Genomic DNA, 27,264 nt, shown 5'->3' on the forward strand with positions numbered 1-27,264 from the left:
AAAATAATTCTTGAACCAACTATATACTCTTAAACTACCCTACCACCACCACCACCATAAAGTATTAAAGACTAGAAATCATCAAACTTTGAACTAGGCCACTCACAAACATTATCTCATTGAACCTTCAACAAAAATGTGGTAGGATCAGTATTATTTAGCTACATTAATATTATGTCAATGCTATGGTACTAAGGAAGTTAAAAAAAAATTTTTTTAAGTAGGATTAGAACTAGGGCAAGAAGCCCTTCTACTGCTCTCTTCCCCCACAATCCCACTTCTTTTTAAAACAGAAATCCTGCCCAAGGAGCTCCTTACTGGCACTAAGGGTCTACTAATGTTTTTATCTAGAACGTAACAAGGCCTACAATTTGTTATCCTCCCTGAAGTTTCTACTTGAAGGACCAAAATTTAAATCAACGCATTTTGATCCCAATTCATCAGAATCTACTACAATTATAAACCCCTTTAAAATCTGCAAGTACACCTACAGAAACTGAATCAAAGTTAGGAGAAACCACAACAGAAACGTTCAAGTCATCTTCTCTCTCAGTCATGGGCCAAACACCTGTGATTTAAAAAAAAGAAAAGGCATTTAATCATAAAGTAAAACCTTCTGTCTATAGCTTTTCTTTAAAGGTGTGTCTATACCATAAATAAAAACAGCCCCATAAACATATCCACAAGTTGAAAAAACTAATATATTACAGTATTAGAAGCTTGATGCTAATTCTTTACCTCTATAATACAGTAAAAAAAAACATTGTCTCCTTCTGCAGATATTAGCTAAGATGTGAGCCACTGACTGACCAGCATTGGGAATTTCAATGCCCTCTCTTTAACTACTAGTGGAAGCCCAAATTAGTACAGCCCTTTTGAAGGTAAGTTGGCTATAACTATCAAAATGTAAAATGTACATATCCTGTGACTTAATTCTACTCCCAAGAATGTATCTAATATCGATAATCATGCCCAAGGAGTTCTCTAATGTTAGTAGTTACTTTTTCGAAGTGAAAAGAATCTAAATATCCATATATCTATTAATAGGCTGTTACATAAATTATGGTATATCTGTACTATGCAATGTCCCAAAGTTATAAACAGGAGTGCTGTCCATCTTTACATACTGATATTTAAAAACTGCAAAATTTATCTATTAAGTTTTAAAAAGCAAGATGTAATACGTGTCTAATATGCACATACTTGTGTCAAAACAATTACATAAACATGAATATTTTCTAGAAGAATACACTAAAACTACTTTTTTTGTATTTATTATACTTTAAGTTCTGGGGTACATGTGCAGCTCATGCAGGTTTGTTACATAGGTATACACATCCCTTGGTAGTGGTTTGCTGCATCCATTGTCCCATCACCTACATTAGGTATTTCTCCTAATGCTATCCCTCCCCAGTCTCCCTACCCTCTGCTATTCCTCCTCTAGCCCCATAACCCCCAGGCCCTGGTGTGTGATGTTCCTCTCCCTGTGTCCGTGTGTTCTCATTATTCAACACCCACTTATGAGTGAGAACATGTGGTGTTTGGTTTTCTGTCATTGTGTCAATGTGCTGAGAATGATGGTTTCCAGTTTCATCCATGTCCCTGCAAAGGACATGAACTCATCCTTTTTTATGGCTGCATAGTATTCCATGGTATATATGTGCCACATTTTCTTTATCCAGCCTATCCTTGATGGGCATTTGGGTTGGTTCCAAGTCTTTGCTATCATGAACAGTGCTGCAATAAACATACGTGTGCATGTGTCTTTATAAAAGAATGACTTATAATCCTTTGGGTATATACTCAGTAATGGGATTGCTGGGTCAAATGGTATTTCTATTTCTAGATCCTTGAGGAATCGCCACATTGTCTTTCACAATGGTTGAATTAATTTTAACTCCCACCAACGATGTAAAAGCATTCCTATTTCTCCACATCCTCTCCAGCATCTGTTGTCTCTGGATTTTTTAATATCGCCATTCTAACTGGCGTGAGGTGGTATCTCAATGTGGTTTTGATTTGCATTTCTCTAATGACCAGTGATGATGAGCTTTTTTTCATATGTTTGTTGGCTGCATAAATGTCTTTGAAAAGTGTCTGTTCATATCCTTTGCCCACTTTTTGATGGGGTTGTTTGTTTTTTCTTGTAAATTTGTTTAAGTTCTCTGTAGATTCTGGATATTAGCCCTTTATCAGATTGGTAGATTGTAAAATTTTTTCCCATTCTGTTGGTTGCCAGTTCACTCTACTAATAGTTTATTTTGCTGTGCAGAAGCTCTTAAGTTTAATTAGATCCTATTTGTCTATTTAGGCTTTTGTTGTCATTGCTTTTGGTGTTTTAGTCATGAAGTTCTTGCCCATGTCTATGTCCTGAATGGTATTGCCTAGGTTTTCTTCCAGAGTTTTTATGGTGTTAAGCCTCATGTTTAAATCTTTAATCTATCTAGAGTTAATTTTTGTATAAGGTGTAAGGAAAGGATCCAGTTTCAGCTTTCTGCAGATGACCAGCCAGTTTTCCCAACACCATTTATTAAATAGGGAATCCTTTCCCCATTGCTTGTTACAAAAACTCTTGATAAGAATTGCCTTTATGGAGTGGAACTAGGATCTTGGGTTGAACAAAGATTCACCTTTCATTATTTATCCTTTTAGTACTGGTTGAATTATTTTTATCATATACATGTTATTTTCATAATTTTAAACATATTTATATTGCATAATGAGATACTTATTCATAGTATCAACCACAAAGATTTTTTAAATTTACAAGAAAAAACAACCCCATCAAAAAGTGGGCAAAGGATATGAACAGACACTTTTCAAAGACATTTATGCAGCCAACAAACATATGAAAAAAAGCTCATCATCACTGGTCATTAGAGAAATGCAAATCAAAACCACATTGAGATACCACCTCACGACAGTTAGAATGACGATATTAAAAATTCTGGAGACAACAGATGCTGGAGAGGATGTGGAGAAATAGGAATGCTTTTACATCGTTGGTGGGAGTGTAAATTAATTCATAGTTTTAAACATATTTATATTCCATAATGAGATACTTATTCATAGTATCAACCACAAAGATTTTAAACAAAAAACATTTTTAAATTACATATGTCATTTATATATATGTAATATTACATTTATATATAATATATCGAACTACTGGCTGCCTACTCAACATCCATTCTTCCCTCTTCCCTCTTTGTATTGGAGCCTTAATTTTGTTGAGCTATTCACCTTCATCTCAGAGACAGTCACCCCTCCCAGGAACCAGGGTTAAATCCAGTCACAGTGATTTCCTTCCACTGACCATTTGTTGTTTTGGAATGAACGTGGGACTTAATCCTGGCAGATGAAAGGTAAGGAAAGCTGGGAATGGAGAGAGCTGGCACAGGCTTCTGGGAAAGCTATTCCTTCCTAATAAGAGGGAGCCTCGGGAGAAATAGCCTGATGATTTTTCCCTGGAAATCATATCTGAACATAACACCTAGAATTGCTGAGATGACCCTGTGACCCTGAGAGGAAACATCTCCCACACTCTGAGGATGGCTGACTGAAAATATAGAAAGCACCTGGATGATGCCACACGAATCAGCAGTCTCACAAAAAAAGGAATTGCCTACAACTGGTATCAGGCATTCCCACCAAACTGCATGATTTGGAATGGAATTTCCATAACTTAATGAGAGTACAAATGGCTATTCATTGCCCATCCCAATAACTACTCTTTGATACTTCTTTACTTAAAGCCCAGTTTTATTCTAAGCAACAAAGTACTCAACTAAATCACGTAATTTCCCAGCCAGTTTTGCAGCTTGGAGTGGCTAGTGAGACATGAGTAGGAGCCATTCAGGGTGTGGCTTCCAAGAAAACTCCTTAAGGGGGCTGACTCAGCGGCAGATGTGAAGGCAGGAGTTCCAAAAGCCATGCTGGACCAATATATGACCCTGAGATAGAAGGAATCAGAGTCCCTGATGACTGTGGGACTGCCAAGCCAACCCTGGACTGCCCATCACTGGGCTTTTTTTACAAGAGAAAGAAAGAAACCTCTATCTTATTTGGGTATTCTGTGACATGTAGCCAGGCAGAATTTTAAGTGAACAGTGTCACAAAATACAAATGATTCTACTATTCAGTGATAACATCAGTGGTTATGCTGGACATTTCAAGTAGGATGCAGACTTTCATTTATACCCCTACCTCTTACTGCTCTCTGTCCCTTTCTGAAGATACAGATGTATGGGCACCTATCTCAATGTTGCACCCAGTCCCTCATACTCACGCCGGGTAGACAACATGATCAACTATCTAAATCATAAATAAAATTCTGTCTTTGAAAGTTCCTACCAGTAGATGTTGTTGACTACTGGTAACAAAAATACTAGGCAGGATTCGCACTAATGAGTTGAGTATAAAAAGCTTCAGAATCTATGAGCCATACAGAAATTATTACTATGATTTCATGCTTACAACATACATTCCTCTTATAACTTACACACATAAAATCAGCTTCAAAAACACTTTTATTACAGTAGATAATATACACCATGTGTACAACAAAATGTACTCTTTAAACTGGCTTTAAATTTTGCTGCAACTCTTCCTTTGAAAACGCTTTTAAAAGCTTTAAGTACTGAACATAACCTGCAAGACTATGAACATTTTTTGTAAGTTAAAGCCCCCATACTAAAATAAGTGACATTTAAATGAATGATGGGGGTCATCACAAAGTTCAGCGTTTCAACTTCTTATAATAAAGAGAAGCTAAAACTGTAATAAAACAATTTTGTGCTCTTATATAATTACAGATATTTTAATAAACAAACATACCATGGTTTTATAAGGGTATAAGACACTAATTTTTTTCCATATCTAGAAATAAAATGTTTTAAATACCTCTCAGTTTTAAAAGTTTCCCTTTGTTTCTTTCTCAGAAATAAAACTAAATGACAATGGCACAGAAGGGGCAAGGAACTTCAAACATTAATTAAGAATTGAGGTTATGTAAATCATGCATTTTGCACTTAAGTCTGTGGGGGTATCCTTAATTTAATTAGCAGTTATTTCAAGACATACTGAAGGGATCAAGGTAATAATAAGTAAAATAGCCTAAACCTTCTCATCCAATTTCATCACTATAACCACCAAGAAGTAACTTTTAACTGTAAGGGATTTTCTGAGAAATTTCACATTCAGTTAATGTTAATCAAAATATCACTGGCACATTACTATGGAAAGGGCACAATCTCAGGACAAAATTTGGAGCGAAAGCTATATTATTTAATGAACCCTGGAAATTTCATGTTTCATGCCTATGCCACACTTCCTCAATATTTTAATTTACAAAATGAGACTTATAATTCTATTAATCCCAAAAATGCTAGTATCAAAAATTGAAAAAAAAATTGTATACTGAGATATGATACATTCAATTTTAACCACTCTCTGTTGTCAGCACATGGCAATGCTGACAACAAATAGGTTTTTAAGTAATTGGAGGTACTTGAAAGACCTGCGCTTCACTGGTTTACTTTCAAAACTTTCCAAAGGAATGTGTGAAACCAAAGCAATAATAACTTTATTTTAATATTCATATTTTTAAAATATATTATCTCAATTCCTCAGGACCAGAGGAATACAATGTTGGTAACATAGACTCAAAAGTACATAAATCTAGTAAAATGATTGGATCAGGATTAAGATTGGCTCTGTTGTTTTGGTTGGCTTTTGATGCTCGGCTTCTTTTATTATTCCTGCTTGTTTTAACATTTCTTTTATGTGAAAATAGTCCATATTTTTTCTCATTAAAAAAATACTTTTACCTGACCCTGAAAAGGGAACTTAAACTAATGCTTTTCACATGTCCAACTCAAACTGCAGGATTGGTGTTTTGTTTCTCCTTTTAATTTACAAAAAAATTACACCCTTGTGAGTCCCAAAGTAAGATAATACTGAGTTATTCAAAACTCAGGAACTGAAAATATCATCAGCCTCTGAGTCATTAGAAATCAGCATACCACAAGCTACACACCATTTGGATGGTTAATTAACTACAAACATAAATTATGTCACTAAGCTGCAAATGACTATATTTTTAGTAACAAAATGGTAGCTCATGTGCTTTGGTTTCTTTTGAAAGAAAAACTAAAGTCATTTCAGGAATATCAGAAGTTAATAAATGACCACTCTAAATTTTAATGCTCTTCTCAAGGCCTAAAACTACCACCCAAAGAAGTACTTCTTCCTTTCTTAGCATATAAAGAAAAAAACTACATAGTGTTGTCCATGAAACATTAACAACAAAAACATTTTCTTAAATATGTTTTCAGAAGCTATAACACACAAAGTAAACATAAACACCTTGTGTGCTAAACAGCAATACTATTTTTACAAATACGACTTTAATTAAGCCTAGAGGAAAAAATTAACAAATACACAAAATAATATCTATATACAAGATAACATGAATTTCACAATGAATACTAAAATAATAAAAAGCTGCAAATGAGATACCTTGTGATTTGTTGACATCTTTGATGATTTTCTGCAGTTCTTTCATTTCTACATCAAGTTCATCATAATTTAGTTCTCGAGATTCAACGTTTGGAGCTTGGAACAGAGAAGGATCTGTCCCCAGGTATGAACACTGCAAGTGACCATCATCACTCAGAGTGACTATCACTCCCTTTAAATCACTACAATAAGAAAGAGAAAATAAGACATAATTTTAAATCTCAGTAATTTAGTCTTGACCAACTACACTTTTACTCAATTCAGCATCAACACACCATTAAGAAAATAACAATGTATCTATTTCTAGAGTTTTACTTCAAAGACTCAATTCAAATACTTCAAACATGATTTGTATTTATAGAAGTACTCCCAATGTTAAGATCAACTAAGGCAGGGAAAGAGCTTAATTATTATAATAGCTACCACTTTTGGGTACCTAACTACAAAGCAAATCCTGCTCTAAGAGGATTTTAAGTACTGTTTTTAATCCTCACTCCAGCTACCACTTGGCATATCCATAATAAGCATATGAACAACACTTGTGGAGGTACAATGAAGAGACACAGCTGGGCTGCTGGTTGGCCTAAGACCAGGAATGAGGCACAGGAGTGAAGACCGGACAATCCAGGGGACAGAACAGCAAACAAAGTTAATACGGGAAGCCATGGGAGGTCTTGCAAAAAAAAGTGCCCCACCCCAATCTTTCCTCATCCTTTTCCCTCTCTCTATCCTTAAGATTCAAGTTTGCCCTCCCCCAGGCCCACCCATCACAGCTTCCTTCACAGGCTCTCCTACTCAAGTGGCCCTCTAGTTTGTTCTCTCTTTCTCTTCACTTTTAGCTAGAAGCAGCCAATTGTCCCACTTACTACCTCTTTCTTTATTACTCTTTTCATCCTAATTATCTCTTTTCCTCCCCATTCTTGCACTCTTCTTTCTCTCTTAGGCTCCTTTAGGTCTGTTTTACTCTAGAAACTAGCCATAATCTATAAATTACAGATAATTTTAGCATACTATTTTTTTAAGTTGTGAGTTTTTGTGAATATGTCATAAAAAGTAGCTGAGATGAATACTGTATTTTCTTCCTCCCTAAGTTTGCCAGAGAAACAAAAAAATTCAACATCGTCATAAGCCATTTTTGAGTTGATACACAACGGAATTGTTTGACTCACTTTTGTTTGTTATGTTTTCTACAGAAACTTTTGATTTTTTTAAAGTATTTTTGACTCTTTCTAAAGGTTAGATATTAATCAAAAATAATAAATTGGGCACAGCACATGCCTGTACTCCCAGCTACTTGATGAGGCAAAGAATCACTTAAGCCCAGGAGTTTGAATCCAGCTTGGGCAACACAGCAAGACCTTGTCTCCAAAAGTAAACAAAAATAGAAAAATTGTGAGAAAAAAGATTTTAAAATGTTGCTATTCATCCGAAGAAGAGAAAAGGACATAAGCTATATAACAGATGAAGCATGTAAGAGTCTAGGCTTATTCAGAATTAACAAAAATGTTTAAAACTCCCCAACTGTGGATCATGGCAAGTAGATTTCATTAATCTAAAAGCTCCACTGGGTTGGAAGTAGATACTACCATTGCTCAGTTCTGCCCATAAGATGGCCACCAGCATCCACTTCACCACCTGCCTTAAACACAACATTCTAATACACATGTCTCCAGGGCTCAGGTATAGTCAGTGACGTGCAACCCTGTCATATGACTTTGGAGGAATAAAAACTAGATTGATATCACTGGTTCAACAGCTAAAGAACTAGACTATGACTCAAAAGACTTGAGTTCTAGCTCTGATGCCACCCTATAGAGCTGAGTCAACTTGGGGAACTTTTCCTAAATATTCTTTACCTGTAAAATGAGAAGGTAAGACTAGATAATCCTCAAAAGCTTTAAGTTTTATGAATTGTTTTGCCATCTACCCCTCAGAAAACAAATACTCCCAAAATGGAATTATCTTCCTGAAGTGTGAAAAGCAACCTCAGAGTACCTTTGGGCTTGAACCTTTCTTTGCACGTAACTGAAGCCACCTAGTGGCCATGGAAATCCCAACTTTCAGTTCTGACAAGCCCATTACAAGAGAGCAAACCTTCCCTTCCCTCTGAGTTCTGACTACAGTCTGTTCCCCATTCTAGTCGGCCCCACTAAAGCCTAGAAACCCAATGAGTCCTCAGGAAACTCTAGGATGCTAAAGCGCAGACCTTTGGGGAGCTTCTCAGAGAATGTGAAATTCATCAGTACTTTGAATTCAAACGGGCATTTACATTTCATCTTCATCCTTTGAACAGTCCATCACACAGAAAAGCCAGCATTACCCAATACAAGTATTCTTCTCTATCTAAATTGATTTTGTCTTTGAGTTGAAAAGTTTATTACTAAATCAGTATTGTTCCATCAATTTAGATAGCAAACAGCAAAAATTTAAATACAAAGCATTTATCTAAAAAAATTATCTGGTTTCTGAGTTCAGATAGGAAGAGTTTGGATAATAAGAATATATATATTTCTTCAGACTCTCTAAAAACACTTTTACTGATATTCCATGTGTCCAAATGGTAAAGAGAGTAGCCAGGGTCTTCCCTCACCAAAAGAACAAATTTCACCAGACTGTCTTGACAGCTAAGGTAATTACAGAACTTAAGCAATTTACTTTTTAAAAAATCAATTGCAAAAGACATTATAGGCTGGGAAGCTGAGGCAGGTGGATCACTTGAGGTCAGAATTTCAAGAAGAGCCTGGCCAATGTGACGAAACTCTGTCTACACTAAAAATACAAAAATTAGCCATGTGTGGTGGCAGGCACCTGTAATCCCAGCTACTTGGGAAGCTGGGGCAGGAGAATCACTTAAACCCAGGAGGCAGAGTTTGCAGTAAGCCAAGATCACATCATTGCACTCCAGCCTGGACAACACAGCAAGACTCGGTCTCACACACAGAAAAAAAAGACATTATAGATTATTTTGTTTCTTTTTATGGCTGAGTAGTGTTACCTGATGACTAGTGATGTTGAGCACTTTGTTATATGTTTGTTAGCTGTTATATATCTTCTTTTGAGAATTGTCTATTCATGTCATTTGCAAAGATATGAAACCAACCTAAGTGCCCATCAATCAATGAATGGATAAAGAAAATGTGGTGTATATACACCACAGAATACAACTCAGCCATAAAAAGGAATGAAATAATGTCCTTTGCAGCAACTTTGATAGAGCTGGAGGCCATTATTCTAAGTGAAGTAACTCATGATGACATGGATTTTGGGGACTGGCAGGAGGGGATAGTTGGGAGGGGGTGAGGGATAAAAGACTATATATTGGGTACAGTATCTACTGCTCAGCTGACAGGTGCATGAAAAGCCCACTAAAGAACTTATCCATGTAACCAACAACCACCTGTATCCTAAAAAATATCCTTTTTAGATGATATTCCTAGAGTAGTCAGATTTGCAGAAACCCAAAGTTGAATGGTGGTTTCCAGGGGCTGGGGGAGGGGGTTGAGAGATACAGAGTTTTACTTAGGAAAGATAAAAAAGTTCTGGAGATGGATGATGGTAATGATTGCACAGCAATATGAATGTACCTAATGCCACAGAACTGTACATTTTAAAATGCTTGAAATGGTAAATTTTTATGTTATGTATATTTCACCACTATTTAAAAAAACACATAGCACCAAAAAAATGGTGAATGGCTAAATTTCAAAAAGCTGTGTCAAGAATGATAATACAGTATGCAATTTGTTTAGGGACATAAAGGCCTTCAATCTTAATTTTTAAAAAAAATTCAATAGTTTTTGGGATACAGGTGGTTTTTGGTTATGGTTTCAGGTTTTAGATTTAAGTCTTTGATCCATTTTGAGCTTATTTTTGTATAACACAAGAGAAGGGGATCCAGTTTTATTCTTCTACATATGGCTTGCCAGTTTTCCCAGCCCCATCTATTGAATAGGGTGTTCTTTACTCAATTCATGTTTTTGTATGCTTTGTCAATGATCAGTCCACTGTAAATTTGGCTTTATTTCTGGGTTTTCTATACTGTTCCATTGGTCTATGTGCCTGTTTTTATACCATTACTATGCTGTTTGGGTGACTATAGCCTTGTAGTACAATTTGAAGTTGAATAATATGATGCCTTCAGATTTGCTCTTTTTGCTTAGTATTGGTTTGGCTATACGGACTCTTTTTTGGTTCCATAAGAATTTCAGGATTGTTTTTTCTAGTTAGGTGAAGAATTAGGATGGTGTTTTGATAGGAATTGTGTTGAATCTGTAGACTACTTTGGGCATTATGTTCATTTTCACAATATTGATTCTTCCCATTCTTGAGCATGGAATTTGTTTCCATTTGTGTGTGTCATCTATGGTTTCTTCCAGGACTGTTTTGTGGTTTTCCTTACAGAGCTCTTTCACCTCCTTGGTTAAGTATATGCCTATGTTTTTTGTGTTGGTGGTGGTGGTGGTTTTTGGGAGGAGTTTGTGTGCATGTGTGTGTGTAGCTTTTTGGAGTTTTTGTGGGGTTTTGCAGTTGTTATAAAAGGGACTGAGTTCTTAATTTGATTCTCATTTTTGTTTTTGTTAGTATACAGCAGTGCTACCGATCTGTATACATTGATTTCGTATCCTGAGACTTTACTGAATTTGTTTATCAGATCTAAGAGTTTTTTGAATGAGTCTTTAGGGTTTTCTAGGCATACGATCATATCATTGGCAGAGACCATTTGATTTACTGTTTTCCAAGAGTACTTTGACTTACTCTTTTGGATGCCCTTTCTTTCTTTCTTTTATCTGATTGCTCTGGCTAGGACTTCTAGTACTATGTTGAATAAACGTAATGAAAGTGGACATCCTTGTCTTGTTCCGGTTCTCAAGGGAAATGTTTTCAATTTTTCTCATTCAGCATGATGCTGGTTGTGGGTTTGTCATATACGGCTTTTATTACTTTGAGTTAAGTCCCTTCTATGTCTATTTTGTTGAGAGTTTTTATCATAAAGACATGCTGGATCTTATCAAATGCTTTTTCTGCATCTATTGAGATAACTATCTGGGTTTGTTTTAAATTTGGTTTATATGATATATCACATTTATTGACTTATATATGTTAAATCACCCCTGCATCCCTGGGATGAACCCCACTTGATCTTGATCATGATGTACTATCTTTTTGATGTGCTGTTAGATTCGATTAGCCAGTATTTTGTCAAGGATTTTTGCATCTGATAAATATTTTAACAATATTGTTCATGTGGGCTAATGAATATGCTTCTATGAATGATAGAAAGTTATGCTGAAAGGAATCAAAAATTAAATCAAATATATGTATCTTACGGCTTCTATCTTAAAAGTAGTGTTAACATTGACAAAATGAAGGTCTCTGAATTATTGCTGGTCTGTGAAGTGCATCAGCTAAGCTAAGTCACCAGAATAATGCACTTTATGAAGAATCAGGTCAAAGATACTACATTCCTAAGACATACAGTTATTTTATGATTTCACCAATGGGGCATGAAATTAAAAAACAGAATTTTGCTCAGGAATCTGTAAATAATGGTTTTATCACTCAGTAAACATATCCCTGCCTTAACAATACATTAAAACAAAATTCCAGATGTATTTTTAAAGTGCAATTTAAAAATATGAAACTACAAAAATATTTATCTTCCTTTGAGATGGTAAGAACTTTTGCTATAAGAAAGCAACCAGATGAAACTACAAAGGAAAGAATCCCTAAATTAAATTACATTAAAATTTTAAACTTGTTACAGGCTTAAGAATACAACACAGAAAGAACAAAGAACAAACTCGGAAAACACTGGCAACCAATATAACATGTTAAGTTAAACATGTTAAGTTAAATTATATGAAGTTAAGTTAATACAACATGTTAAGTTAAATTATATGAAGTTCCTGATATTCAACTGTTTTTAATCTATGAAAACAATTTTATATGTTAAACCTAATATGTAAAGAACTCTTACAAATCAATGAAAATAGGATTATACGCAACAGAAAAAGGTAAAAGGCCATGTACAGACAATACACACATAAAAATAAGTCAATAAATAAATGAAAACATTCTCAAAATTAAAAAAATGCATACTTTAAAACTATTTTTAAAAAGGTATATTTGATTAGCACCTCAAACTAGCAAATAAATTATATTTAATAATGAGTCCAGCTGTTAGAAAAGATACAAGGAGACAGAAACTCTCATATACTTTTGATACCAATGGTAATTTGTTAGAATCCTTTTAGAGAACATTTTAGAAAAATATATTAAAAACCATAAAAATACTATTGCCTTTTATGCAGTAATATACTTTTGTGGTTATTTTTTAAATTTAGAAACAACCAAATGGTATGTAGGGAATATTTTTTAATCATGGTGTATCTATAATAGAATGTTTAGAAACCATTAAAAATCATATCTTATCAAATATCTGTTATCAGAAAAAATAAAAAACATAAAAGCAAAATATAATACTGCATGTACATTTTATTCTAAGTTTGTAAATATATATGTATAAAACACAGATTAGCAAAAATACCTAAATGTTAATAGAATGGTGACTATCTCTAGTGAAATAATGAGTTATTTTCATTTTGTCTTATAGTAACAAAATAAGATTAGGGCCAGGTGCAGTGGCTCACACCTGTAATCCCAGCACTTTGGGAGGGCAAGGCAGGTGGATCACCTGAGGACAGGTGTTTGAGACCAGCCTGGACAACATGGTTAAACTCTATCTCTACTAAAAGTACAAAAATTTTCTGGGCATGGTGGTGTGCGCCTGTAATCCCAGCTACTTGGGAGGGTAAAGCAAGAGAATCATTTAAACCCAGGAGGCAGAGGTTGCAGTGAGCTAAGACCAGGCCACTGCACTCCAGCCTGGCTGACAAGAGCGAAACTCTGACTCTAAATAAATAAATAAATAAGATTGGAACGAAAACTTTACTTTTTATGAAAAAAATATGTTCTATTTTCCATCCCAGAGACTAAATTCGTATCAGCAACTTAGAAATTTAAATACCTGTGGGATTAAAAACGTTTAACTAGTTATATTTTTCCAGCAAAGCCGATCTATAAATGTGTAGCATGAAATTATTTGAAATATAGCTCAATGGATAGAAAATAAATGGTTTCTTTCATTTGCTAATACACTAAAACAAATGAATAGTAGTTTTAAAAACAAAAAGAACATGCATTGAACCTAATGGTCTCTTGTTTGGCCTCATTTTAAGCAAAATAGAAACATTTTAAGTTATCCAATTGTGAAAGTCTGTTTTTTACTAATATATATAGATATCAAGGAAATCTTAAAACCCTAAATAGTATTTATTGCACCCAAGTTTTACTCTACCTCAGTAAGGAGCACATGATTGAAAGGCATTTCCCTTCAAGTGCAGTCGCACACTCAGTTCACGCAGCTCTTCCTCAGTCCCAAAGTAGTGGACATGGGCATCTGAACATATTTTAATCAATCCACCATCAATCATTTAAGACATTTTTATTGAGCATCTGGGGTACAACAGAAGCTATTCTAAAGGCAAAGATGACATGATGCTTGCGTATAAAAAACTTTGGTCTAATCGGAAGGTCTTAAAACTCATTTTAAATAAAAGCAATTGTAATCCAATGTGGAATATGTAGCACAGTAGGAAGAAAGCGCAGTCGCCCTGCATCAGAGAGCAGAGCAAGGCTTCACAGGACAGAGGATGCAGAAGCTGGATCTTGACCTACAAGTAGATCCTCACAGATGAAAAAGAAAGAACAAAATGAAGGTAAAGGACTCCAGCCTTGGTGACCTCATTCAGTCTTATGACTTTAAATACTTTCTTCATGCCAGCTCCCACCTCTGTATCTCCAGCCAGACATATACATCCAGCAGCCTACTTGACAGCTACACTTAGAAGGCCAACAGACATCTAAAGCTCAACATGGCTACCCCTGAGTTCCTTTTTGGCCCCACCTCTCCAACTCAAAGCTACCCCTCCTGCATCTTTCTTATTTCTGCTATTGGTAACTCCATTCTTTAAGCTGGTCATCCGGAAAGAACCTTAGAGTCATGCTTGACTCCCCCTCTCTTTTCTTTTTCTTGCAACCACATAAAATACATCAGTAAATATTACCAGCCTTATTTTTTAAATATGTCCAGAATCCAACCACTTCTCACCAAGTACACTACTACATGCATGAAACAAACATTTCTTTTTTATTGTTTCTTCTTTAGAGACAGACTCTCACTCTGTCACTCAGGCTGGAGTGCAGTGGTATGATAATGGCTCACTGTAACCTCAAACTCCAGGGCTCAAGTGACCTGCCTCAGCCTTCCAAGTAGCTGAGGTGCATGCCAACATATCAAGCTAACTTTTTTGTTGTTAGACATAGGGTCTTGCTATGTTGTAGGTCTGGTCTTGAACTCCTGGCCTCAGGTGATCCTCCTTCCTCAGCCTTCCAAAGCGCTGGGAATATAGGTGTGAGCCACCACACCAAGCCTAACAAACACCCTTTAATCTGCACTGGATGACTGCTATTAAACAGTCTCTCAGCTTCTGTCTATGTGCCTCTACAGTAACTTTCCAACAACGCAGTAAGAATATTCATGTTAGCTCACAACCCTCCAGTGGCTCCTCTGGCACTCATAACGAAAGCTCAAGTCCTTAAAAGAGTCTCCAAGGCCCTACATAATATGTTCCTCTACCTCATTTTCATTTTCTATTCAGAATAAAAAATGAAATTGTCCATCCCAGTGGTAGGAAATTGAGTTACAGCGAACCTTGCCACTGTAGGTAAAGTGTTCTATGGTCCTAAATAAACTTGAAAGAAAGTCTAGGCCACAAGAACCACAATTCCTGGGCAAGTACTAGTGCTTCACTGGGCTCAGTGCCAGTGGACATGGAGGGCAAGAGACCTAATAAGACACCAGATTGGACAGCCAAGGGAGTGCTTGCACCACCTTTCCACCAACACCCAGCAAAGTAGTGCACAGCTCTGGAAAAGACCCCTTCCTTCTGCTTGAAGAGAGGAGAGTAAAGAGTACTTTGTCTTGTAATTTGGATGCCAGCTCATCCACAGTAGAATAAGGCACTGAGCAGAGATCTCAGATACCCATTTCAAGCCCTAGCTCCCGGATGACATTTCTAGACACACCCTGGTCCAGAAGGGAACCCACTGCCTTGAAGGGAAAAATCCACTCAAGGCAAGATTCATTACCTACTGATTAAAGAGCCCCTGGGCCCTGAATAGTCAACAGTGGTAGCCAGGCAGTACTCGCCATGGGCCTTAAGTGGAATTCAGAGAAGTGCTGGCTTCTGGTCAGACCCAGCACATTCCCAACTGCAATGGCCATGGAGGAGACTCATTCTGCTTCAGAAAAGGAGAGAGAAGAGTAAAGGAGGGCTTTGTCTTACAGCATAGGTACCAGCTGGGTTGCAGTGGAGTAGAGCACCAAGCAAGCTCTTTGGGTAGCCAGGCAGTACTCACTGTAAGCCTAGGTGGTGGTAGTAATGGGGAGAGACTCTTCTGGGAAGGAAAGAAAAATGTGGGAAGGACATTGTCTTGTAGCTTGAGTACTAGTTTACTGCACTAAAACAGACCACCAGGTAGATTCCTAAGTTTCTAATTCCAGACCCTCGCTCCCAGAGAGCATCTCTGAACCTACCTGGGGCCACAGGAAATTCATTGCCCTGAAGGGAAGGACACAAGCCTGGCTAGCTTTACCACTAGATGATTGTAGAGACCTAGGAACTTGAGCACACATAAATGTTAGCCAGGAAGTGGTTATGACAGCCCTTGGATGAGACCCAGTACATGCTGGCTTCGGCTCTAACCCAGCATACTCCCATTGGTGGTGGCTTATGAGTGACTGTGTCACTACTCCCCCAGCTCTGGGAAGCACAGCAGAGAGAGAGAGGGAGAGAGAGAGAGAATGAGAGAGAGAGAGAGAGAGAGAGAGAGAGAGATTCTATTTGTTGGGGAAACAGTAAGAGAAGAAAGCAAGAATCTCTCTGGTAATCCAGAGAATTATTCTGGATCAGATCCAAGTTCATCAAGGTGGTACCACTATAAGAGCCACAGTGTTATGGGGCTTCAGGTGCTCCCTAATGCAGATATGGCTGCAGTGACCCAAAATTTAGATTGTAACACCCAAGTCCCTCTGAATACCTGGAAAGCCTTCAGAAAAAGGACAAGTACAAACAAACCCAGATTGCAAAGGCAACAATAAATACCTAAGCCTTCAATTCCCAGACACTGATGAACATCCACAAGCACCCAGACTATCCAGGAAAACATGACCTTACCGAATGTACTAAATAAGGTAAACAAAACTAATCCCAGAGAGACAGAGATAGGTGAACTTTCAGAGAAATCAAAACAGCTGTTTTTAGGAAACACAGCTATTCAAGAAATTCAAGATAACACAGAGAAGAAATTAAGAATCCTATCCTAAATTTAACGAAGATATCAAAATAATTTAAAAGAATCAAGCATAAATTCTGGAATTGAAAAATGCAATTGACATACTGAAGAATGCATCAGAGTGACTTACCAACAGAACTAATGAAGTAGAAGAATTAGTAAGCTTGAAGACAGGCTGTTTGAAAATACACAGGCAGAGGAGACAAAAGAAAAAATAATTTAAAAACAATCAAGTATACCTACAAGATCTAGAAAATAGCCTCAAAAAGGTAAATCCAAGAGATATTAGCCTTAAAGAGGAAGTAAAGACAAAGATAAAGATAGAAAGTTTATTCAAAGAGATAATAACAGAACTTCCCAAACCTAGAGAAAGATATCAATATTCAAGCACAAAAAGGTTACAGAACAGCAAGCAGATTTGACACAAATAAGACTACTGCAGTATCATTAATAATCAAACTCTGAAAGGCAAGGATAAAGAAAGGATCCTAAAAGCAGGAAGAGAAAAGAAACAAATACTCTACAATGGAGCTCCAGTATGTCTGACAGAAAACTTCTCGGTGGAAACTCTATAAGGCAGGGGAGAGTAGTATGATATGTTTAAAGTGCTGAAGGAAAAAAAAGACTTTTTCCTAGAATAGTATGTCCAGCAAAAATATCCATCAAACATGCAGGAGAAATATTTTCCCAGACAAACGAAAGCTGATAGATTTCATCAACACCAGACCTCCCCTACAAAAAATGCTAAAGGGAGTTCTTCAGTGCAGTGGAGGGTGGGGGAGGATGTTTATGAGCAATAAAAAATCATCTGAAGGTATAAAACTCACTCGTAATAGCAAGGACACAGAAAAACATAGAATAGTATAACACTATAATTGTGGTGTGTAAACTACCCATATCTTGAGTAAGAATACTAAAAGATGAACTGGATCAAAAATAATAGCTACAACTTTTTAATACAAAGATAGTAAAGCAGAGGGACAAAGTATAGATTAGTTTTCCTCTGTTTCCTTGTTTGCTTATTTATGAAATCAGTGTTAAGTTTTCATCAGTTTAAAATAATGGGTTATAAGATCATATTTGCAAGCCTCATGCTAAACTCAAATCAAAACACATACAACTGATACACAAAAACTAATAGCAAGAAATTAGTATGCACCACCAGAGAAAATAACTTTCATTAAAAGGAAGACAGGGGGCCAGGTGTGGTGGCTCACACCTATAATCAAAGCACTTTGAAAGGCCAAGGTGGATGAATTACTTGAGGTCAGGAGTTCAAGATCAGCCTAGCCAACATGGTGAAATCCTGTTTCTACAAAAATACAAAAATTAGCAGGGCATGGTGGCACATGCCTGTAATCTCAGCCGCTTGGGAGGCTGAGGCAGAAGAATCACTTGAACCTTTGAGGCAGAGGTTGCAGTGAGCCAAAATCACACCATTGCACTCCAGCCTTGGTGACAGTGAGACCCCATCTCAAAAAAAAAAAAAAAAAAAAAAGACAGGAATGAAGAAAGGAAGTAAGAGAAGACCAGAAACCACAGAACAAAATGGCAGAAGTCCTTACTTATTAATAATGAAAACTGAACAATCAAAAGACATATTGTATAATCAAAAGACCCAATGATCAGCTGTCTACAAGAAACACACTTCACATATAAAGATACACATAAACTAAAAATAAAAGAATCAATAAAGATATTCTAAGCCAATGGAAACCAAAGAAGACAAAAAGTAGCTATACTTATATCAGACAAAACTATAAAAAGAGATGAAGGAGGTTATTATATAATAATAATAAAGTCAACTCAACCAGAAGATATAAAAATTCTGCATATATATGCACCCAACACTGGAACATCCAAATAAATAAAGCAAATATTGCCAGAGCAACAAAGGCAGATAGAATCCCGTAAAATAATAGCTGTAGACTTCAACACATCACTTTCAATATTGAACAGATCTTCCAGACATGAAATAAACAAAAAAACCCATCAGGTTAACCAGCATTACAAACCAAATAGAAGTAACAGATATTTACAGAACATTTCATTTAATGACTACAGAATACACTTTATTTTCTTCAGCACATGGATCATTCTCAAGAACAGACAAAATGTTGTGCCACAAAACAAGTCTTAAAACATTCAAAAAAAAACTGAAATAATATCAAGAGTATTCTCTGACCAAAATGGAATTAAACTAGAAATCAATAATAAAAGGAATTTTGGAAACTATGCAAGCACATGGAAATTAAATAATATGCTCCTTAATGAACAGTGGATCAATGAAAAAATTAAAAGAAAATTGAAAATTTTCTTGAAATAAATGATAATGGAAGTATAACATACAAAAACCTATAGGATACAGCAAAAGCAGAACTAAGAGGAACGATAAGCACCTACAGTTACAAAGTAGAAAAATTTCAAATAAACAACCAAATGATGCATCTTAAAGAATTTGAAAAGCAAGAGCAAATCAAACTCAAATTAGTAAAAGAAAAAAATAATAAACATAACACTAGAAATAAATGACATTGAAATGAAGAAAATACAAAAATCAAAAAGAAAAAGTTGTTTTTTGAGAAGATAAACAAAATTAACAAATCTTTAGCCAGACAGAAGACTCAAATGTAAAATCAGAGATAAAAAAGAAGGCAGTAAGATTGATACTGCAGAAATTCAAAGAATCATTAGTAGCTACTATGAGGAACTATATGCCAATAAATTGGTAAACCTAGAAGAAATGGATAAATTCCTAGACACATACAATCTGCAATGATTGAACCACAAGGAAATCCAAAACCTAAACAAACCAGAAACAAGTAATGAGATTGAAGCCATAATAAAAATTTTCCCATTAAAAAAAAAACTGAGACCCAGTGATTTCACTGCTGAATTATACCAAGTATTTTTAAAAACTAATACCAATTCTATTTAAATTATTTAAAAAAATAGAGGGGGAGGGAATACTTCCAAACTCATTCTACAAGACCAGTATTATCCCGACACCAAAATAAAGCAAAAACACATCAGAAAAAGAAAACTACAGGCCAATAAAGCTGATGAACATTGATGCAAAAACCCTCAACAAAATATTAGTAAAGCAACTTCAAAATGCATTAAAAAGATCATTCATTAGGACCAAGTGGGATTTATCCCTGGGATGCTGGCATAGTTCAACATACGCAAATCAATAAATGTGACATATAAAATCAACATAATGAAGGACAAAAACCATGTAATCATTTCAATTGATGCTAAAAAAAAAAGGTATTTGATAAAATTCAAATTCAACATCCTTTCATGATAAAACCCTGAAAAAACTGGGTATAGAAGGAAAGTATCTCAACATAACAAAAGTCATATAGGACAGACCCATAGTTAATATCATACTGAATGGGAAAAACCAAAGGCCTTTCCTCCAAAATCTGGAACATGACATAGATGACCACTTTCATCACTGTTACTCAACACAGTACTGAAAGTCCTACCTATCAAACAAAACAAAGAAATAAAGGTTATCCAAAATTAGAAAGGAAGAAGATAAATTGTCCTTGATTGCAGACAATACGACATTACATTTGAAAAAAACCTGAAGACTCCCCCAAAAAACTATTAGAACAAATTCCATAAAGTTGCAGGATACAAAATCAACATACAAAAATCAGTAGCATTTCTATATACCAATAGTGAACAATGTGAAAAAGAAATCAAGAAAGTAATCCCATTTACAAAAGTTATGAAGAAAATTAAATACCTAGGAATTAGCCAAGGAAGTAAAAGATCTCTAAAATGAAAACTATAAAACACTGATGAAAGAAACTGAAGAGGACAGAAAAAAAAATGGAAAGATATTCTCTGTTCATGAATTGGAAAAATTAATATTGTTAAAATGTCCATACTACCCAAAGCAATCTACACATTCAATGATATCCCTATCAAAATATCACTGCCATTCTTCACAGAAATAGGAAAAAATAATCCTATGATTTATATGGAACCACAAAAGACCCAGGATAGCCAAAGCTATCCTGAGCAAGAACAACAAAACTGGAAGGATCACATTACCTGACTTCAAATTAAACTACAGAGCTATGGTGACCAAAACAGCATGGTACTGATGTAAAAACAGACACAAAGACCAATGGAACAGAAGAGAGAACCCAGAAACATCACTGTAGATGTATGTATTTACAGTGAACTCATTTTTGAGAAGGCTGTCAAGAACATATATTGGGGAAAGGACAGTCTGTCCAGTAAGTGGGGCTGGGAATACTGGATATCTATATCCAAGAGAATGAAACTAGACCCCTCTTCCCATGTACAGAAATCAAATCAAAATGGATTAAAGACTGAAATCTATTCTCTCAAACTATGAAACTACTACCAAAAAAACATTAAGGAAACTCTTCAGGACATTAGACTGGGCAAAGCCTTCTTGAGTAACCTCACAAACACAGTCAATCAAAGCAAAAATGGACAAATAGGGTCACATCAAGTTAAAATGCTCTGCACAGCAAACAATCAACCAAGTGAAGAGACAACCCCAAAGAATGGGAGAAAATATGTGCAAATTATCCATCTGACAAGGGATTAATAACCAGAATAAATAAGGAGTATAAATAACTCTATAGGAAAAGATCTAATAATTCAATTAAAAACTGGGTAAGAGATCTGAATGGACATCTCTCAAAAGAAGACATATAAATGGAAAACAGGCATATGAGAAGGTGCCCAACATCACTGATCATCAGAGAAATGCAAATCAAAACTACAATGAGATATAATCTCACCTCAGTTAAGATAGTTTTTAGCTAAAACTCAGGCAATAACAAATGCTGACAAGAATGTGGAGAAACGGGAACCCTCATACATTGCTGTTGGAAGTGGAAATTAGTACGATCACTATGAAGAGCAGTTTCAAAGTTCCTCAAAAAAATAAAATAGAGCTACCATATGATCCAGCAATCCCACTCCCTGTAATATACCCAAAAGAAAGGAGATCAGTAGATTGAAGAGATATCCACTTTCATGTTTATTGCAGCATTATTCACAATAACCAAGATTTGGAAGCAAACATCAACAGATGAATGGATAAAGAAAATGTTGCTACGTATACACAATGGAATACTATTCAGCCATAAAAAAAAAATGAGATCCTGTCATTTGCAACATCATGGATGGAACTGCCTGTCATTATGTTAAGGGAAATAAGCCAGGCACAGAAAGACAAAGTTTGCATCTTCTCACTTATTTGTGGGAGCTAAAAATTAAAATGACTGAATTCATGAAGATAGAGAGTAGAACAATGACTACCAGAGGCTAGGAAGAATAGTGGGAGAAGGAAGGATAATGGGTTCAAAAATATAGATGGGTAAAATGAATAAGATCTAGTATTTGCTAGCACAACAGTGACTACAGCCAACAATAATTTTTTGTACATTTAAAAATAGCTAAAAGAGTGTAACTTAATTGTCTGTAATAAAAAGAAATAAATACTTGAAGAAATCGCCATTACCCTGATTTGATTATTATGCATTATATGCCCGATCAAAATATCTCCTGTACCCCATAAATATACACCGCTACTATGTGCCCATGAAAATTAAAAATAATTTTTTTGTGTTTGTTGGCCATTTGTACATCTTCTTTTGAGAACGGTCTATTCATGCCCTTAGCCCAATTTTTGATAGGATGGTTTGGTTTTCTCTTGCTAATTTGATGGAATTCTTGTAGATTCTAGATATTAGTCCTTTGTCAGATGTATCAATTGTGAAGATTTTCTCCCATTCTGTGGGTTGTCTGTTTACTCTGCTGACTGTTTATTTTGCTATATAGAAGCTCTTTCGTTTAATTAAGTCCCACCTATCTGTCTTTGCTTTTGTTGCATTTGCTTTGGGTTCCTGGTCATAAAAAAATATTCAACATCACTAATGATCAGGAAAATGCAAATCAAAACCACAATGTAACCACCTTACTCCTGCAAAAATGGCCATAATAAAAAAATAATAGATTTTGGTGTATGTGGGGTAAAAAGAGAACACTTCTACACTGCTGGTGGGAATGTAAACTAGTACAATCACTATGGAAACCAGTGTGCAGATTCCTTGAAGAACTAAAAGTAGAACTACCATTTGATCCAGCAATCCTACTACTGGATATCTACCCAGAGGAAAAGTAGTCATTTTATGAAAAAGATGTTTACACATGCATGTTTATAGCAATACAATTTGCAATTGCAAAAATATGGAACCAGCCCAAATGCCCATCAATCAATGAGTGGAGAAAGAAACTGTGATATATATTTACACACACACGCACATACACACACACACACACACACACACACACACACACGCAATGGAATACTACTCAGCCATAAAAAGGAATGCATTAATAGCATTCACAGCAACCTGGATAGAACTGGAGATTGTTATTCTAAGTGAAGTAATTCAGGAATGGAAAACCAAACATCATATGTTCTCACTCCTAAGTGGGAGCTAAGCTATGAGGATGCAAAGGCATAAGAATGATACAACGGACTTTGGGGACTTGGCGGGAAAGGATGAAAAGGGGATGAGGGATAAAAGATTACAAATTGGGTTCAGTGTATACTGCTCAGATGATGGGTGCTCCAAAAACTCACAAATCACCACTAAAGAAATTACTCATGTAACCAAATACCCCCAGTTCCCCCAAAAACTTATGAAAATTAAAATATTTAAAAAATAATAATTTTTTTAAAGTAAAGTAGCCAGAGTAGATATAGATACATAAATATAGATCTCAAAGGAACTTGAACCAGGCAGTGGGAATATGAGATCAAAGGATAGGGATAATGGTTACAAGAGACCTCACTGTCTGAAAAAGTGACATTTAAGCCAAAATATAAAGAGAGATTTGGAGAGGGAGGAACAGAGCTATAAGGGGACAAATGTTGTAAAAATCTTGTTCAAGAAGAACCAACATACATAAAGACTCCAAAAGAAGGAGATACATGAAACATTCAGTGAAATAAAGAAGCCAAGAGTAGCAGGAGCAAAGAAAGTTCAGAAGGCAATTAAGTCAAGATTGGGCCAAGGTATCACATAAGGTTAAATTATTCAGGCTCTTTAGACTCCACTAAAGGTGGTGAATTTTATCTTCAAGCAATGGGAAGTCATGCAAGGGGTTTTTGTTGTTGTTTTGTTTTGTTTTGAGACAGAGTCCTGCTATGTTGCCCAGGCTGGAGTGCAATGGCATGATCTTGGCTCACTGCAACCTCTGCCTCCTGGTTTCAAGCAATTCTCATGCCTCAGCCTCTCAAGTATCTGGAATTACAGAAGCACACACCACTATGCCCAGCTAATTTTTGCATTTTTATTAGACAGGGTTTCACCAGGTTGGCCAGGCTGGTCTTAAACTCCTGGCCTCATGTAATCCACCCTCCTTGTCCTCCCAAAGTGCTAAGGTTACAACCATGAGCCACCGCACCTGGCCCATGCAAGGGTTTTAAGCACAGGAGTGACATGATCAGATTCATCTTTGACAAAGATCTCTTCTGATTTCAATGTGAAGAAACCACTTTGGGTAAAGTTAACACAGTAAATCCAGGCAAGAAAAGATGGTGGCCCAGGCAAGACGGATGGGAAGAGAGAGGAGACAAACTCATAATATCTTTAGGGAGTAAAAACACATTATCTCATTTAATCCCCCAATAGCCTTATGAAAAAAAGGTATTGCCTCTACTTTACAAAAAAAAAAAAAAAAAAAAAAAAAGAAGAAGAAGAAAGAAAATCCAGAGAAAAGGAATTAATAGATCATGATTCCCAGAAGATAATAAGCAGAGCTGCAGTTGAGAGCCAGGCTTTCTGGCTTCAAATCTGAAACTCCAATAAAACACAGCTGCCTTCAGAAGGCAGCAAATAACACTTCATACAAAATGATTTTCTTTAGAATTGGCTATGTTTTCAACAAATATAAAATTCTACAGAATAGAATGATTTTACACTTAACTGAATTGTATTTTAAATAAACTATAGGGTCTTTCCATTATTTTTCTAAGCACAATGCTCAAAAAGAAAAGGAAAAGGAGAGCACACAAAATGTTAAGTGAATATTTGCTTTACAAGGTTAAATACCAAATGATTATGGCTACTTCCTCATGTTGAAATGAATCTAGCTAACACATCTATTTGGAATTCAGTAACAAAGACATATTTGATAGCCATTTAGAAGTTACTACCTTCAGCAGGTGCCAACTTTGTATATCAAGAAAAAAATAAAAATCTCTTGATAACAGTTATCAATTTTAAAATTATCTGGGTTATAAACTGAGTTAATGAATATCTACAAACTCTAACAGTGATATGAACTACTGGTTAGTCTTATAAAGACAAGACTGTCTTAAATAAAAGAGAAAAGATTTTCATATAGGAATTACCTCAAATTATAATTACATTCTTATGGTTAGAGCAGCCTTGGATCCTTTAGCGCCTTTACCAAATTAACACTGAAATAGAAAACAAAAAGGGCAGGGGCACTAGGTACAATTTTGTTACAGCCTCCTTTTTAATTTACTCTTCACTTCTCATTCATTTCTCTACTATATTTCACTGACTCATCATTTATTCATTCATTCATTGTTCATCAAATATTTTCAAACACCTGTTATATGCAGGATACCATTTGAAGTGCTACAGAACATAGACAAATAAATTAAATCAGAAATTAGCTCAAAAAGACTGCAACCCCATGAAAGAATACAACTTTGATATACTTTGATAAGGATAAGAGGGGGTGGAAGACATAACTACAATATAAAACAAGTATAAAGTACTTTAGTATTCAGAAGTAGGAATGCCATTTCTAATCAGGAGAGTCAGGGGAATTTTAATGGTGGAAAAAAAGCTTATGCTGCTGGACATGTAAGGACAGTCTGTTCTTTGATGACTGTTTGTGATAACCGAATTAACTCCTATGTGGTTCACAGACCAGGAAAAAACGTCAATAGAACTTTGAAGTTCACACTTTTTTCCCAATATGATGTTTGAACCTCCAAACAGCAACAGAAAAACAAAGTATATGACTGTATACAATGCACCATTATCCCACTATTCTCCCTCAACCCTTTGTTCGAGCTATCTTCACCTTTCTGCTTACAATTAAAATTATACTTTATTATGATTGTTATTGGGGTTTGGCTTTTTCTTTTTTATTTGGGAATTTTCTGTTTTGTTTTGTTTACTTTGTTGTTGCTCCAATTATAAAGTTGTATAAATTTTGAGTGACCTAATCCAAGATAATTTATCTTTTTAAATCCTTCATTGTTACTTTGTATTGTATTACATCATAACATAAGTGCCTGTGATATTTGGGCCGGTGGATGTGGAGCATAGGTGTAAAGAACACCCAGAATGGAGGATGTTAAGAGAATAAAAATATGAAGAGATAAAAGTTTAGATTATGTATGCAAAAGAACAAGGAACCTGGATGCAACATGTAGTGGATTAAAAAAAAGAGGAATTAGACTATTGGCAACAAAACTGCCTAATATTTTAATTCTATGTACTTGTAGAATCAGTGAAAGCTTCTGAGCTGGTAAGTGACATGAACAGAAATACGTTTTAAAAAGATACAGCCTTAAAGACTTAATATTGTTTAAAAAAATGCTAATTCTCACTAGTGATCTACAGATGCAACACAATCCAGAAGAAAATTTCAGCAAGCTTTATTTTTTTTAAAGTACCAAGTTGATTCCCACAATTTCTACAGAAATACCAAAAAATCAAAATAGCAAAACAATCTTGAAAAAAGAGGAATAGATATAGAAGGGTTTCACAAGTGAACTCAAGATACACTATAAATCTACATACAGTAATCAAGACAATGTGGTATTGGCATGAGACTAAGTAGATCAATAGAACAGAATAAAGACTCCAAAACAAACCCACACTCATGCTCAACTAATTTTCAACAAAGATGCCGAAGTAATTCAAAGAGGAAAGGAAAATCTTTTCAATAAATAGTGTTGGAGCACATGGATATCCATTTGGAAAAAAATAACCTCACATTATACACAAAAATTTATTTGAGGTGGATCACAGACCTAAAAATAAGAGCTAAACTCATAAAGCTTTTTGAAGAAAACATAAGACAATATCCTGATGACCTGTAACAGACAATGGTTTCTTAGGACGCAGAAAGCAAAAAACCTTAAAAGAAAAATGACAAACTAGACCTCTTCAAGTTTCAAAACTTCTGTTCATCAAAAATCACTGTTAAAAAAATTAATAGCCATGCCAAGGACTGGGAGAAAATATTCACAAAACAAATTTTCAACAAAGGACT

The 27,264-nt window shown here is 35.5% G+C and overlaps 1 protein-coding gene across 6 annotated transcripts in view; it reads right to left on the reverse strand.

Moving 5' to 3' along the window:
* BBS9 (Bardet-Biedl syndrome 9) overlaps nucleotides 1-27,264 on the reverse strand; it is a 726,661-nt gene that overhangs the window by 503,966 nt on the left and 195,431 nt on the right. For all 6 annotated transcript variants that reach the window (XR_010344069.1, XM_064380469.1, XM_064380467.1 and 3 more), the window contains exons 10-11: nucleotides 6,520-6,701; nucleotides 492-568 (exon numbers count right to left, since the gene is read on the reverse strand). Coding sequence is in view for 5 of the 6 variants with exons in the window: in XM_064380469.1 (XP_064236539.1) it covers nucleotides 492-568; nucleotides 6,520-6,701 (259 nt within the window). In the remaining variant the exon portion in view is untranslated. The remainder of the gene's footprint in view (nucleotides 1-491; nucleotides 569-6,519; nucleotides 6,702-27,264) is intronic.

The sequence above is a fragment of the Aotus nancymaae genome, unplaced genomic scaffold (assembly GCF_030222135.1).
Source record: "Aotus nancymaae isolate 86718 unplaced genomic scaffold, 86718_ANA_hifiasm-v0.15.2.pri h1tg000025l, whole genome shotgun sequence".
NCBI classification, from domain to species: Eukaryota; Metazoa; Chordata; class Mammalia; order Primates; family Aotidae; genus Aotus; species Aotus nancymaae.